General features: G+C 33.8%; 1 protein-coding gene across 1 annotated transcript in view; it reads right to left on the bottom strand.

Annotated features, from left to right (window-relative positions):
• LOC106870608 (haloacid dehalogenase-like hydrolase domain-containing 5) overlaps positions 1-17,638 on the bottom strand; it is a 53,193-nt gene that overhangs the window by 29,024 nt on the left and 6,531 nt on the right. The window contains exons 2-5 of the mRNA XM_014916741.2: positions 15,409-15,618; positions 8,703-8,906; positions 8,304-8,340; positions 3,922-4,096 (exon numbers count right to left, since the gene is read on the bottom strand). Of these exons, the coding sequence (XP_014772227.1) occupies positions 3,922-4,096; positions 8,304-8,340; positions 8,703-8,906; positions 15,409-15,618 (626 nt within the window). The remainder of the gene's footprint in view (positions 1-3,921; positions 4,097-8,303; positions 8,341-8,702; positions 8,907-15,408; positions 15,619-17,638) is intronic.

Here is a 17,638-nt window from a genome sequence, read left to right as displayed (position 1 = left end):
TATATATATATATATATATATATGTGTGCTTTAGAAAAGTATTATATATTGTATGCTTGGATTAATTAATTTTCATCTAAGCTAAAAATCAGTACATAAAATATAAGTCTTCACTAATCCTGTCATTATGAAAGAAGATAGTACTAAGGAACAGATTGCTAGCCTTACATCTTTAGGAGATAATTTTAAAATTTTAGCTGCCAGCTATAAATGTGAAACCTCAACCAATATATGGTGACATATCCAGATACATACCCTATGATAGCAATAATATCAGTTTTGTTCTATATAGGCATCTATATGAGGAATTGCATGCACATTTGAAGAACAGTTTACAAAGAATGGTTTATTATTCTTGAAAATAACCGTAAAAAGTAATGCTGTCACTTTTTATTTGTAAATAATCATAATACTTAATATTTATTTTGTTTGTGTTTTCCCGTAAGACAAAGAATAACACAGTTTTTCAGTTCAATGTAGGAGATTTAATACAATTTTGGTGATCAACTAGAAAGGCTGATCACTGAACAAGTTTATCACATATATAACTAAAAAGTACAATGACTGAAAAGTTAAGAAGTTGGGTAAGTTACCACTACTATTGTTTTAAAACATTGTACAATACATAATCCTGCTTGCTCTAGTTTGGTTGTTCACAGATTTCCCTGTAAAACAACAGCAAATGATAACCTAGATATTAAACAATGAAAAAAATAATTGTTCTATGTAAAATAATTTGTCCTACAAAATATATGAATACTTTTAATCCCCAAATATGAATCCCCAAATTACAGTTACCATTATAAAAAAATGTTCTGAGTTATAACAATTCAGTTCCGGGAAATTACCTCAGAAAGTGTTCTGCATACTAAATATACATATGATAGGGTATCAGAATACAGAATATAGTGAATTGAAAGACTGGTCAACTGAGATTATTCATTCAGTCAATAGACAAAACTTTTCTTGGGGTGCTTAAAATAAAAGCAACTAATTGAAATTTTTGGAACTTAAAGACAATGCAGATAAAGTGTTGAAGTCAATAGGTGAAAACATCAGGCATGTTTCAGCCTTATTTACACCTCCTCAGCAAAATGTATTCTACACAACTGGTAAAACTTAGAAGCAACCAATTATATAACAAAAGAAGGAATGTACTGATACCAATCATGAATATCAACAATAAAGTTGAAAGATTATACACCATGCTAAATACACATTAGATAGACCCTCAGATATATAATATGTTGAAAAACTTTGAATAACTGAAATTATTCATGCATTCAGCAGACAAAATTACCTCTAGAGGCATTTAAAAATCTAAAAAAATTATCAGCAAGAAAGATAACCTCAATAAAATCAACAAATGGAAATTTTCAGATATAAAAATAATGCACAATGAAAGGGACCTTGTCTTCAAAGGCAGTTGGTGAAAGCAAATCTCATTAAGCCTGCCATGTGGAGTATATTCTATTCATTTGACAAAACTTAGAATATATTGAATCTAACTGCTTTGAAAACCATAAAACTTGTTACGGTTTCTGGTTATATACCAATTTAAGAAATAATCATACATCAACAGCTATTTTGAATAACAGCCAAGTAATTAGGTTAGTCATTAAAGTCATTTGGTGTACATATTTCTGATCTAAAACCCTGCTGGGACTGACTTTACATTTAACCCAGTGGGGAGAATAAGTATGTACTAATATTTTTTTTTCTTAAGAAAAAAAGCCATTAATACTTTTCAATTTTATGACCTGAGAGACTTTAATAAGTTCAATCTAGGCAAACTACAAAAATTTTAATATAATTCAAGTTATCATTTGAGCATGAATTATCTTAAGGCAGAAATGATTAACTTTAAACTTGAAAACTTCAGTAAGGGAGACTGGAAGCTATACTAAACTAAAAAATAATTAATTAATTAATCAATCTATCAATCAACAAATGATTGGTAATCTAGGTAGCTTCTTCATTTTTCAGAGGTTAAATTTCCAATCTTGTGTTAATGAAAAATTGAGGAATAATATATGTTGGTTTGCAAGGAAGGTAATATTTCCCCATAGTCGGACATGTTTTCAGAGATCAGAAACAAAAGACACTGTTTGTATGATGGAGTCATTTGTTTTGCATCTATCATGTGATGTCAAGACAAGGAGATACATACCCGTGCATATATGATGGGTTTCTTTCAGTTTCTGACTAATACCAAATCCACTCACAAGGCTTTGGTCTGGGGCTATAGAAGATACTTGCTTAAGGTGCCATGCAGTGGACCTGAACCTGAAACTACATGGGTGGGAAGCAAACTTTTGAACCAAACAGCTATGCCTACACCTAAGAAAAAAATCAAACCATCCAATCAATTTAAAATTTGAAAAAAGAAATGGAAGATATTTTCAGCTACATTTTGTATCCCAGTTTGAATAACTGTCTGGTGTTTTTAAAGCTAAACAGTAAGTAGTAACAATCATGTTATGTACAATATTAAGGATATCCTTTTCGTAAGCATAATTCCAATTTCATATGAGAAGCAGCTAAGTCAGCAGTAATACATTTAGTGGCATTTATTCAGTCAAACCCAGAGATAAAAGATAAAGTCAATTCAGCAGGATTAGAATTCATGTGTTAGACACCAAACTAGATAGACTGAAAAATGTAGTAAAGTGCAGTACCACTTTTCTCTATCTAATATATAACACTGAGTAGTTAAGAAATTAATCAAAACCATACTAGATATTTTATTGAAAAATAAAATAACAAATAGAAGCTTTCTGAGAAAAAATAAAGGAACAAATAAAGAAGATATAAAACAATTTAATTAATGAAAGTAATATTAATGAAAACAGAAATATAGTATATAAAAAGGAGCTGATGACAGCTTCTTTTCTTAGAGTAAAGCAGTAAAAATGTATCAGTTTAAATATTTTCTAGGGAAATTGTAGAGAATTGTATGCAAAGTAGTAAAAATTGTAGAAATATTGCAGTGAAAAAGTGAATGAATCGAATATGGCACTCAGACAATGAGAACAGAACTTCATTAATGAAAAGAACAGAGGAACTAAATGAAGTCTAAGATCCTATCCATTACCTAACAAAATAGATAAAATCTGAAACTGAGTTGCTTTACAAAGATTTTGGTATTCTCACAGTTTAAAACTTAACATTAATAATATTTCATAAGACCTAAAAAAAATTTTAAATGCTAATTTTAAAATAGAAATTGTATGTCAAATAAAAATATATTTTCTTTTTACATGAGCAAAAATCCTTGTATTTATAGAGTTGTAAAAAACGAGAGTTTTGGATCTTTATGTACTTCTGAAAGGAATTACTGCACCCAAAAGAAACAATTTTTGTTGGAAATGATAACAGGGTCATGGATTCAGCAGAGAAATAATCTTGAAGAAAACTAAATTTAAATAAATTAATTGGTGGTTATCATAAAGTAATAAAAGTCCTTGGTAGTGGTCTGCTGACCAGTTTCAGTTTGCAGTTGAAACCATTTCATTGATGCTACAAAAGACTCTCAAATTTAGAGGAGAGGTATAGTCAATTATATCAACCTCAGGACTCAATTTATGCTCTATTTTAATCAACTCTGGGTGGAGGAATGTTGACCTTAGTGGGATTTTAACCCAAAACATAAAGGACTGTAAGTAATTACTGCAAAGAGTATTGGAAAACACAAATTATAGTCTAAAATAATTATTTTTCCTCTTGAAATACTTATGATGTAAATAGATTAGAATAAAAAATATCTTTTAACCTTTTATTCCATAATTCTTTAATACAGAACTGCTTGTAGTTTTGGTGTTATGTTACACAGTAAAGTTTTTAAGCAGTGAGAATAAAAGAGCAATTAACAAAGACACATGAAAAAAAATCAATGAAATGTAGAATCAATTGTTAGCTTACCGTGGTATGCAAGCTTCTGCCATCCACAAGAGATCCATATTGCAGGCTAAGATAGGCAGATGAGGGTAGGGAATTTCTCGAGGTACAAAATTAGGTAAACCATCTGATAAAAGCACATCAGTAATCAACTGCAGATTTGTTTCCCATCTCACTGGTTCACCAAATAGTATCACAGCTGTTATAAATATTGAAAAAAAAAAAAGAATGATTAGATACTGGTTTATTTGATATGTTTGGTAGTATAGAATGACATATGTTGTATCTGAGGTGAGGGATTAGATCTAGCTATTGAAGTTGGGTCATAACTGTATATCTAGTTTAATAGTCACGAGTTTGTATCTACTAACTAGTATTGTACTGTATCCAGGATAATGCAACTCAAATCCATCTGCAAGATAATGAATAGTTGATTCCCAATAAGCATATTATATTAAGTTAATTTGATAGTGTTAGTGGACAAAATACAACACATTAGGGTCATGAGTTCCCAACTCACTATAGTTAGTGGCTCTCTTGCACTTGGGTAAAGTATTGAATTTTACTTACAGAAAAGTATGCACCAGACACATGGCACTTTCTTCTGAATCACTTTCAAAAAGACAAGTGGTAAGACTAACATCAGAGTAACATTCTTTGCAAACTAGTGACATATGGGTGAGTATCATAACTAATATGGCTAGAGAGAGAAAGAGAGACTGAGAGAGGTCTGTAAACCTGTAAATAAGTGAAAGATATTTGTAAAAAGTGGGATAAAGACTGTATTTATAAGATAGTATTTTGTTTTCTTAAGTACAATTCACTATCCACCATCCACCATATATCAATATGATAGGCTTAAATCAAGATACAAATTACTGTCCTTAAATGCCCAAAGTTTATGCAACAGGATCTACCTTTTTGACTCTTACATCAGAAGTATCAACGCTGATTTCATTAGTCACAGAAACATGAGCACACTCTTTAATCTGCAATGGTGTTTTTAATATAGCTGGTTACAACTTGTTTTGCAAAGACTGCATTAATCATCACGAAGGTGATGTGATAGTTTATGTTTGTTCAAAATTTTCAGCAATTCCTTGTGATGATCTGAACCAATCACAAGAGGTATTTTTATGTAATATATGTATAAACGTGTCAATACTTCTACTTGGGGTTGTTTACTAGCCACAAATTATCATCAGGACACACAACTTCTTGACATGCTCAGAGCTGCATCTAAGATAACAATCACTTATGTCTTCATTGTTGATGACTTCAATTACCCTAAGATTGATTGGGAAACCTTTCAATGGCTGCAAAGTGCAAATGATTTCCTTGATTTAGTATTAGATTTAAGCTGGTCCCAAGTAGTCACCTCCCCAACAAGAATTAACAACACTTTGGATCTGATCTTTACCACTCCTCCTGAAACAATTATCAGTGTCACTACTGAGAAACATTTAGGTGACAATGACTGTGCCTCTTCTGGTCTTCACGGTGTTACTTATCTACTTCTCAAACACAGGTTTTATTTTTGCACTAGCTTTCATTCTTCTTCCAATTTTTCCTTAATAAATGTTCACCCCAGAGCAATGGAAAATTGCCAGCGTCATTCTCTTGTTGAAAAAGGGTGATTGCACATCACCTGTCAACTACCATCCAGTCAGGTCTACTAGCTGCATCATCAAACTGATGGAGTCCTGTGTCAGGGAAACACTCTGAAACTTCTGGAACTCTCACAGCCTTATTCAACCCTCACCAGTTGGAGTTATCCTTAACTCCAGCTGCTGTGGCCAACTCATTGAGTTTCTTGAAGATATCACCTGAATCACTGATGGTGGCTCATGGATAGATGTTATCTATCTTGACTTTGTAAAAGCCTTCGGTTCTGTGCCATACAAACAACTTATGGCAAAACTCTCTACAATGGGTGTGAAAGATGATCTTTATAATTGGCTGAAGTCCTTCATTCTTGTTTGAAAAGAGGTAGTCAAGATTCTTAGACAGCATTCTTCACCCTATGGAATGACATCTAGTGTCCCACAGGGATCTGTTCTTGGACCCTTGTTGTTTGTTGCATATACTGATGACATTGATGCCAACTTGAAGAATGTTGAAATATGCAGATGACATCAAGCTGTACCTTGAGATAAAAAGAACAGATCCTATATGCTATAGATCTTGCAATCAGGTCTGGACACAATGCAGCAATGGATTACTGACTAGCAACTCAAGCATGCATTTTGGGAGGAAAAACGCAGCTTTTACATACTCCCTCTACAATACCAATCTTAAGAAGTCTGCAATGAACATGACCTGGGCATTATTGTCAACAGCAGTTTGAATTGGGCAAACCACATCTTTAAAAATTGTCAAGAAGGCCAACGGTGACTTAGTATCACTCAGCAAGATCTTTGTCAGCCACTCTTCAGCTATCTATTTACAGCTGTATATGGCTATAGCATGTCCACACTCAGAGTTTGCATCACCAGTCTGGAACCCCTATCTTGCTCAGCAATGGTTTGTGTGTTTGCTCATCATATCAGTCTCCTGGAAACTGTTCAGAAATGTGTACAGACAAATACCTGCCGTCAGGTGCCTATCATACTCTAAACATCTTGCTTCCCTGGACGTGGACACATTAAAGCTCCAATGTTTGGCAACTGACTTGGTAGATATCCACAGGATTATCCACCATCTTTCCAACAACAACTTTGGGTACCTTTTTGAATACCATATGTCTAACACTTGTGGACATGTTTACAAAATCAAAAAACAACACAGCACTCATGATTTTTGGAAACATTTTTTCACACTCAGAATTGTTGAAGCATGGAAAAACTACCTGCACCTGAAATTTGCCAACAGTACACATGATGTCCCCTCTCTTTTTTTTTAATGATTCATTCATTGTTCACTTCCCATGAGTTATTCTATGTACTGTTCATGCACTTTTGGCTACTTTTTCTGATGAGATGTAGTGCATCTAAGCACTGTATACAATAAATTCATTTCATTATCATTATTATTTCATTGCTTTTTTTTTTTTGTTGAGTGAATGTGCAAGTTTCAATTACCACATTAATTAGTAGCTTCATTTAAATATTTATTAGAACAATGAGAATGTCATTCCAACAGACAACTTCCCATGAGAGGAAAATTTGATTTGTTTTTTAAGTCTCTCTTTTTCTAGACTTACCATAGATCTGTTCCACAAAAGACTTAGAAGTTGTAACTGTGGACACCCAAAATGCAATATCAATATCCCATGTCTAAGTTGCTCTACCTGTTTTTAATCTATATAATATTTAATCTAAAAGACCCTAAGGGACAAAAATGTCAAGTCAGTAGAATTTGAAAAGCAGAACTCATAACCATCAATTATCAATTCTCTGCCAATACAGTATCTTTTTCTTTTATCTTTTGTTTGTTTCAGTCATTTGATTGTGGCCAAGCTGGGGCAACACCTTGAAGGGTTTTAGTTGAACAAATTGACACAAAGACTTATTTTCTTAAGCCTGGTACTTATTCTATCGGTCTCTTTTGTTGAACTGCTAAGTTATGGGGATACCAGTTGTCAAGGTGCAGTGGGGGACAAACACAGACACAAAGACCACACACACACATACATACATAAATACATACATATATATATATATATATATATATATATATATATATATATATATGTATATATATATATATATATGTATATATATAAGAAACAGGTTAAAAATAAAGGTATTACATAGTATTCCTTTATTGGAGAAAATTTGGCTTACAACTGTTTCCAGTGGTCATTATAGGTACATTGTTGATAGGTTTACTCAATTAGTCTACAAATCAAATGAGGCAAACTGAATGACCTAAGAAAATTAATGCTACGTTCATCAGAGTCATTTTTTATATATCTCTTGTTTCTTATACATCGCTCTGTAAAAACCAGTTTGTCTGGAGCCCACCAAAAGATTACCAGGAGTTCTTCACTAATCTAAGTAATATTGTTAGCCTGGTGTGCCAACAGAGAGCTTGTGAAGTATTTTGCCCAGATTGATAATCCCTCACTGTAAATATATATATATATATGAGCTTCTTTCAGTTTCTGTTTACCAAATTCACTCACAAGGCTTTGGTCAGCCCAAAGCTACAGTAGAAAACGGTTCCCTAAGGTGCCATGCAGTGGGACTGAACTAGGAACCACATGGTTGGGAAGCAAGCTTCTAACCACACAGCCACCACTGTACTTATCATACTCTGAACGTCTTGCTTCCCTGGGCATGGATACATTAAAGCTCTAACATCTGGCAGCTGACTTGGAAGATACCCACAAAATTATTCACCATCTTTCCAACAACTTTTGAAACAAGTTATTTTACACTAAAAAACATTTTTCAAAAACTTACCTTCAATTTTAGGAAAGTATTTCTCAAAAGCACATGGCTGTTAAAACAAAAAAAAAAGGAATTACGTAGTGTATCATTTAATCATCAAAACTGGTATGCAAAAGAAATTATAAATGTGTAATAAAATATAATTAAGAAGTTAAGCCACTAATAATTTTATAAACAATGTCTGTTGTTATGTAATCTGTGGTTAGAAGCCTATGCTTATATAGTTCAAATTCCAATTAAGTTAACTATTTTAGTAGTTTCAAAGAGATGAAAGACTAAATACTAAAATAGTTGAATTGCTCTATAAATAAATAAGGAAGAAAGTAATGATTCTGAAATATTCTTGATTAATATTATCAATTGATTCTTAAAAATGCAATATATAACTCACATAGAAAATAATATACTTACAGCAACTTGGCGCCTTTTATGATCAACCATATCCAACAAAGGGAACGTCTGTCGAAGAGTTTCTATGGTGGTAACTTTAGTGAAACCTAAATTCTTTGCAATTTCTAAAACTGGTCCCTGACCAGATACTAAAACATGTTTGTCATGGAATTGCCGAAACATTTTTAAGGGACTGTGAGACATCACCACCTGGTCTGGTTGAACCTAGAAACACAAAGAAAACATTTATTTACATTATCATATTTTTTAATACAGAAAATAGAGAAAAAAAAAGATAGGATATTGAATGATTAACAAGACAATTGGCTGAAATAAGATCTGCAAAAATTGCCATTTTCCTGTTTATTTAGTACAAGATTGTTACCCATTTTATGACAGGTAATGATGGAAATATACTTTTACCATTGTGGGTAATATCAGGTAGTAATAAACAGGTACTCTAATATAATTTTACTTTTTCAAATTTCATGGTGTATATACAAAATAACAAAATGAATTATTTCCAAAATAAAAATGTTTAAATTGAAATAGAATTGAATAAAACGAATAATACTGCTTGATTGTCAATTCATAAAAGATATACTGTATTCATTCCATGTCAGTTAATATCATATTTTTGGTAGGAACAAGCAACCAACAATAAGTCTTAACAGTAGAAGTTACTCATTGTGTGAGAGTAATAATGTTGGAAATATATTTTTGCCACTATGGGTGATACCAAGTAACAATAATTATAATTTTACTTCTTTCAAATTTAAGGCGTTTATACAATAATAAAATTTATCTGATTTTAAAAATAAAAAAATTAACTTATAATTAAGATTGAATACAACAATATTTTTACCTGCATATTTTCAATAAATATGTTTTTTTTTTTTTTAAATTATAGTTTCAGCTTAGAGCTGTGGCCATGCTGATGCACCGCTGTGTTATCAATAAAAATGTTATCAATAAAAATTATACTGTTTACTTACAAATTACTGTAAGACTATAATACTCAGATATTTTCACTGTTTTACTTACTAATGCTTATTTCTTTTATACCAGTTCTTCATATGACTACATTTTACTAAAATTCTTTAGAAAACTGTAGATTCAAACTTAGAAATTATTGCAATTGAGTATGTGAAACTGCTCAGTTTCATTCTTACAATTTTACAAAAAATTAATCAGAATCATAATGATTATAACATTTCTTTAACCACTGAAGCATATTGTATTCATATTTTAGTTAACTAAAGTAAATTACTTCTAGTGGTAGTAGTGGTGATAACAGTAATAAACATTCCAGAGGGATAACTTTGTAACTGTATTCAAGAATTGTAATGAAATTTTCACCTCAAACCCATTGTTTCATACACTCACCTCTTCTTTTAACTCATGTTTCAATTCTCACTTCCCCACTCCCTTTTCCTGACAGATACACAGCCTGAGACCAACACAGATTGTGTATCATAGTGATAGATTAACAACATATACAACGGATCAATTAAATGAAATCCACTTTTTCATGGTAGCATAGGTTAATCAGACTTGCAATACAGTAACTCCCCTTCTTTCTCAACTTGTCTTGATACACCATATTTCCATTCTTCCCAATGTTACATTGTTTCATCTCTGTGGCATCATGTTTTTATATGTGACCAAACTACATAACCTCTTCAGTCCTACATCTGCCGTGATGCGTCTGTCACAGTAAACTCACATCTACTCTTCACTCAGTGAACATAAATCCTGTATAAAAAAACAGTATAATCCATCTCTCCTGACTAGCTTCTTGACTCATTTCTACTCAGCAGCAGTGAAATCTAGCCATACTAGATTTTAGCTACTATTAAATTTTTGTGTCTATGAAACCAACAAACCATAGCAAAGAATAACCTTTCCAAATTGCAAGAAATAAACATTTGAATCTCACCCAGTCTACATCTTTTTTCACAGTTCTTTGACAAATTTTGTGCTGAGAAACAGATTATCATACAAAATTTAGCCTTGGACCTCTATGTAATTGCCTCAAAGACTATTATAAAAGAAGATGGCTGTGAACAGAAGAGCATTAGTGGACATTCAGCCACAAACACCATTAAGTAAGACCTTTAGCGTTAGTACCTTCACACATGGCTTGACCAGTTTTCACAACTCATTCATCAATACCAAACTTTCTCATTATAGAGAAATTATAGAATTATAGAACTTACCAAAAACCTAAATTGTCTCATGCAACAGTAGAACTATAGCAGTCAACAATAATGGTGCTGTGCTGTGCAACCTGCTTAACTCCACAAGTAACTAGCTTTCCATCAACACTTTTATTTCAGTTGACAGCTATGTAGAGAATGTATGACAAAACATGATAGAGAGAACAATTCATATGTTATCCTTGTTGTTTGTTAAGCTCCTGAACACTGTAGCTATGAAACTAACACTGATATTGTCTGTGTGTGTGTGTTTTGTGCATATTTTTTGTTTGCTTGTTTGTCATATGTCATACATAACATAAACAAGATTAAATAGTAAACCAAGGCCTTTTCAGCTGATTTAGAAGAATTAAAAACACTCTACACAATTCTAACACAGTCAATGTCAAAGACTAAATATACATTGAATCTACGTAAAATAGTAGCTAAATTCTCTCAACTCACTACCTTATCATTTTAAAAAATTGTTCTCGAAAGGGCTGACCTAGTTAAACAGCAAAAAAAATATTAGTTTCAAATTTTGGCACATGGTCAGCAAATTCAGGAGAGGGGGTCAGTTGATTACATTGACCCCAGTGCTCAACTGGTACTTATTTTATCAATACCAAAAGGATGAAAGTGAAAGTTGACCTTGGCAGCATTTGAAATCAGAATGTAAAGACAGATGAAATGCTACTAAGCATTTTGCCCAATGCACTAACAAATCTGCCAGCTTGCTGCCTTTTTTATCATCATCATCATTTAACATCCGTTGTCCATGCTGGCATGGGTTGACCGGTCTGACCAGGGCTGGTAAGCTGGAAGGCTGCACCAGATTCCAGTCTGATTTGACATTGTTTTCTATGGTTGGATGCCCTTCCTAACGCTAACCACTCCAAGAGTGTAATGGGTGCTTTTATGTGCCACTGGCACAGGTGTCATTTGTGTGACACCAGTATCTTCCATGACTGTGACTTTGCTCAGCTTGATGGGGCTTCTTTTCAAACATGACATAATGTCAAAGGTCTTAGGCATTGCCTCTGTGAGGAACTTAAAAGGAACTCAGCCACTTTGCCTCCATAAGACCCAACACATGAAAGGAACTCAGCTGCTTTGCCTCTGTGAGGCCCAATGTTCAAAAAGAACTCAGCCACTGTGCCTCTGTGAGGCCCAATGCTCAAAAGGAACTCAGCCACTTTGCCTCCATGAGGCCCAATGCTTGAAAGGAACTTGGCCACTTTGCCACCGTGAGGCTTAATGCTTGAAAAGAACTCAGCCACTTTGCCTCTGGGAGGCCTAACACTCAAGAGGAACTCAGCCATTTTGCTACTGTGAGGCCCAATGCTTGAAAGGAACTCAGCCATTTTGCCTCCATGAGGCTTAATGCTCCAATAGTACTCGTTACGTGCCACCAGCATGGGTGCCAGTTATGTGGCACCAACATCAGCCATGACTATGATTTCGCTTGGCTTGAAGAGTCCTCTCAAGCACAGCATATTGCCAAAGGTCTTGGTCACTAGTCATTGCCTCGATGAGGTTCAAAGTTCAAAGATCATGCTTCACCACTTCATCCCATGTCTTCCTGGGCCTACCTCTGCCACAGGTTCCCTCCAAAGTTAGAGATTGGTACTTCTTTACACAGCTGTTCTCGTCTATACACATCATATGACCATATGAGTGCAGTCATCTCTCTTGCACACCACATCTGATGCCTCTCATGTCTAACTTTTCTCTTAAACATGCACATTGACATTGCACATCCAGCGAAGCATACTGGCTTCATTTCTTTCAAGCCTACGCATGTCCTTGGCTGTCACAGCTCATGTTTCACTGCCATATAACATGGCTGTTCACACACAGGTATCATACAATCTGCCTTTCACTCTGAGAGAGAGGACCTTTGGTGCAGCAGAAGTAGGAGCTCTCTGAACTTTGCCCAGCCTAATCTAATTTTCACAGCTATGCTCTCAAGAGCACCCCCTCCACTACTAACTTGGTCACCTAGATAATGGAAGCTATCTCCTACCTGTAGTTTGCTCAACTGGCAGTTGATGGAGTCTATTTTCTGCACATTTTCAGCGTTCATTGTATCTGTGAAACTTCTACATACAAAGCTAGTTTCCCTGTTAACCTTTCTACATACAAAGCTAGTTTCCCTGTTAACCTTCCTTTGATATTGCTGCACCTTTTATGTGTAATATTAAAATTGGGGGGGGGGGTAACACACATACATGCTGACACACATCACATTTTTTGCAGGGAAAATACATTTCACAAATTAATATAATCAGAATCTACACTATTTGAAGCATATTTGTAGAAAATTTCATTGAAACATATCTATTTTTCTGAAAGTTATGAGAAAAGAAATTTGCTGGGGCATATATGTATAGGTATGCTGCAGCTAACTCTGGTTGACTACTGTACATCATTGTGGATGCATTACCATAGTAAACATGTATTATTTTAAATAATGCAAGTATATATATATGCATGGAAGATGGATGTTAAATGATGATGATATATATATATATCAGCTGCTTTGAAGAAGCTGAAATCCACAATCTAATAGGATTATTTATTTTAGACAGCTTGCTATATAAATTTCATTTTATAGAATTATGATTATACAGGGACAATGGTCTAATCTTGACCTGTAATGAGAATGACCACCAATTAGACAGACTTAGAAAGAATTTAATCAATATTTTCTAGAAATTCTGACATTAACATTACTGTAAGTGCCAATAGTAACAGAGTTAATTTTGTAGATTTTATACCTTAATCTAGCTTTAGGTGTTTACAGCTTTGTGAGTGTTTTTTACATATACTCCATTGTACATTTGTATACACCCCATTATATTCTCCATGTTTTTGTACAAATACTTCTTCTCTGCTCTCTAATCATCTACACCACATTATGTCATATTACATTTCTTTTATACACACATGACTGTTACATATTTATATCTCTAGACACATTTTTCTCTTTGATATACCATGAAATGTATTCATTTATTGCCAGCCTTTTAGTGGCCTAAGGTCCTTTGTTGTAACCATTAATGTAAGACCCTATTTTTTTATATAATGTATGAAATGAGCCTTTATAGCTTCAGGGGTATGTATATGCACTTGTATGCATGTTTAGATATACATAAGTGTATGTTTCATAAGTGTATGAATGCTTTTTGTACGATCATATACACACACATATGACCAAGCTGCCTTCACCAGGCATTGAACAACTTAAGGTGATGGTAGAAGCCAGCAACTTAAGGTGCCATGCAATAGGATTGAACCAGAATCAACATACCTATAAAACACATTTCTGAACCACATAGTCATGAAGGCACTAGAAATATATAAGCTATATAAACAGAGAAAAAGAAAAACTGTTGATTTCAAATCCTGCCAAGGTTGATTTTATATCTTATCCTGCCAAGATTGATAAAATATGTACAAGGGGATTGATATAATTGACTGTTCCTTCCCTCAAAAAAGTTTCTGGTTGTGTGTCTATATAAGAAATTATCAATATGTATAATATGCTATGTCTTTGTATTTGAAGCTGTTGATTTTTGTTCCACTTTATAAGATTTACGTTCTAAATCATTTGACAAGCTGAAGTCATTCTGTTTATTCTTTTGTATTTGCCTCATAATGTTTAATCAAACAGTTTGAAGTTTTCTAAATTAACCAACAGCATTTCTATTTTCACACTGCAACAACATCTCTATTTAGTTCTGTTTGTCTTTTGTATTTGAAAGTTTATTCTTTTCTCCTTTTCTAATGCTTAACTAATGTTTTAATATTAATTTTAATGATCTACCATGCATCACAATATTTATAAGAGATCTTCATCACTACTGTAGCTCAAACAGTTCTTTTAAGGTAAGTAAGTTACTGCCATACTATATAGAACAATGAAACTTGAATTTCATCCTATTTTTCCCACTAAGACCAATAAAATATTTTCTCTCTAAATTTTCAAACAGTCTCCACTTATTTGCTGGAGTTGTTCTATTTATTTTTTGTATTTGGAAGTTCATTCTGTAATCTTCATTGTGCCATAATGTTTTAATGTTCATAAATTCAGATGATTTGTCCAACTTCACAGAAATCATAAGAAATTTCTATGCTACTTTAGCATGTAGTCTACTGCTGTACCTGTACTCTATGCTATGAAATGACTTGGGTTATGGTTAGGGTTAAGAACACTTTGAAATTACAGACTGAAAATTCTGAAGGCCAAGATGTGTTAGTGCCTCCTCATGACTGCCCAGAAATGTTGTTCTTCATCAACTTCTGCTGTGAATCACACCCATATAGTATTTTGGAAATAAATATAATTTTCTTATTTTCCTGTTAATTTTGCATTTTTAAAATTTATTTCCTCATCCTCTACTTGTCAATTGTCATCAGATAACTTTTTTACTAAAATTCCATCATCACTTAAGGCTCAGGAACTCTAGTTATATATAAAGCAGTAAATAAACATAATAGTTATTTTAATAGCAAAAAACAATTACCTGTACATCCAGCCATTTAGAAAGTTGTTTAGCTTTTTCTTGTCGTAACATATTACCAGCATTTGTAACAAATAATGCAGGTACTATAAACCTGCCGTATTCATCAGTCAAAAGTTTGAATGCCTCTTTTGCTGAAGGAAGGAGGTTTTTACCTCTTACAATTACTCCATCAATATCGAACAGAAACCCAAAGCAGGGTTTGTTGGCACTCTGTAAAAAATATGAAATATAAAGAAAAAAGTGTAAGCATATATATAAAAAAAGTCATTAGGCAAATACTTATATACATTGATTGTTTTTGTATATTGTTCAGTCAAACCAAGGTAGAAACTAATACCAATTTCATCCCATAGTTAAGTAATTTACGGAAGGGAATCCATGAAAAATTGCTTTGAAATATTCATAGTTGCATAATATCTGTGGTGCATGATATAGGAAATAAAGGAAATAAATTGAAGGGGGAAAAATTATTTTCAGTTGCTTCTTGTATCAAAGTCTTAAATCTGTAGTTGCAAGTTCTTCATATTTCATTGTTCTTAGCTTTCTTACATACATACATACATATATACATACATATAAATATACACCCATGCCAGCATTGACAATGGATGTTAAATGATGATGATGATGATGATATATATATTATATATGCCTCAATTTAAGTACCTAATTCAATTGAGTCTTGTGTGCGTGTGTGAGTGTGTGTGGAGGTACAATGACCCAGTAGTTAGGGCAGTGGACTCATGGTCATAGGATCACGGTTTCGATTCCCAGACCGGGCGGTGTGAGTGTTTATTGAGTGAAAACCCCTAAAGCTCCACGAGGCTCCGGCAAGGGGTGGTGGTGAACCCTGCTGTACCACAACTTTCTCTCACAACTTTCTTTCACTCTTTCTTCCTGTTTCTGTTGTACTTGTATGTCAAAGGGCCAGCCTTGTCACACTCTGTGTCACACTGAATCTCCCTGTGAACTATGTTAAGGGTATACGTGTCTGTGGAGTGCTCAACCACTTGCACGTTAATTTCATGAGCAGGCTGTTCCATTGATTGGATCAACTGGAACCCTTGTTGTCATAACCGACAGAGTGCCACAATATATTATATATATATATATAATATAGTTTAAAGATTCAATAGAGGTAGAATCAACAAAAAAAAGTACTCCGTTCAGAGAGAGATGAATATCAATTAAAATACACAACTGAAAGAGCTATTGATAGTTTCATACTATTATGATACTTGAGCAAGCATATTCATAAAATACACCATGTATCTTATATAATGCATAAACAGAGCCTAAAAGATTGCTTTAAAATACATGGCATAGTTTATATATATGCCAGTTCAAGTATCATAAAAGCATGAAACTATTAGCAACTCTTTTGGTTATGTATCTAAATTGATATATATATATATATATATATATATATATATATATACATATATCATCATCATCATCATCATTTAATGTTTGTTTTCCATGCTAGCATGGATTGGATGATTTGATTGGGGACTGGCGAACCAGATGGCTACAATAGACTATAATCTGATCTGGCAGAGTTTCTACAGCTGGATGCCCTTCCTAACGCACACCACTCCGTGGTGCTTTTTATGTGTCACCGCCACGAGGGCCAGTCCGGCGGTACTGGCAACGGCCACACTCACATGGTGTTTTTTTACATGCCACCTGGAGTCAGTCCAATGTTTTGTTCACATGCCATCAGCACGAGTGCCAGTAAAGCGAAGCTGGAAACGATCGCGCTCAAATGGTGCTTTTTACATGCCACCGGCATGGAAGCGAGAGCGCTGCTCTGGCACTGATCCCGTTTGGATGGTGCTGTTAGCGCTCCATTGGCACGGGTGCCAGTCATCGAATTTGGTTCAGTTTTGATCTCACTTGCCCCAATAGGTCTTCGCAAGCTGAGTTTAGTGTCCAATGAAGGAAGGTTGGCATGGGTGCCAGTCAACGAATTTGGTTCACTTTTCGATTTCGATTTCACTTGCCTCAACAGGTCTTCACAAGCAGGGTTTTGCATCCAAAGAAGGAAAGGTACACATAAGTGGGCTGGTCACACCCCTGGTAAAGGCCACAGGTTATGGTCTCACTTGTCTTGCTGGGTGTTCTCACGCACAGCATATTTCCAAATATGTATATATATGTATATATATATATTAGATATATATATATATATATATATATATATATATATATATATATATATATATATATA

This window comes from Octopus bimaculoides, chromosome 11 (assembly GCF_001194135.2).
Source record: "Octopus bimaculoides isolate UCB-OBI-ISO-001 chromosome 11, ASM119413v2, whole genome shotgun sequence".
NCBI lineage: Eukaryota > Metazoa > Mollusca > Cephalopoda > Octopoda > Octopodidae > Octopus > Octopus bimaculoides.
This window is presented reverse-complemented; position numbering and strand designations above follow the sequence as displayed.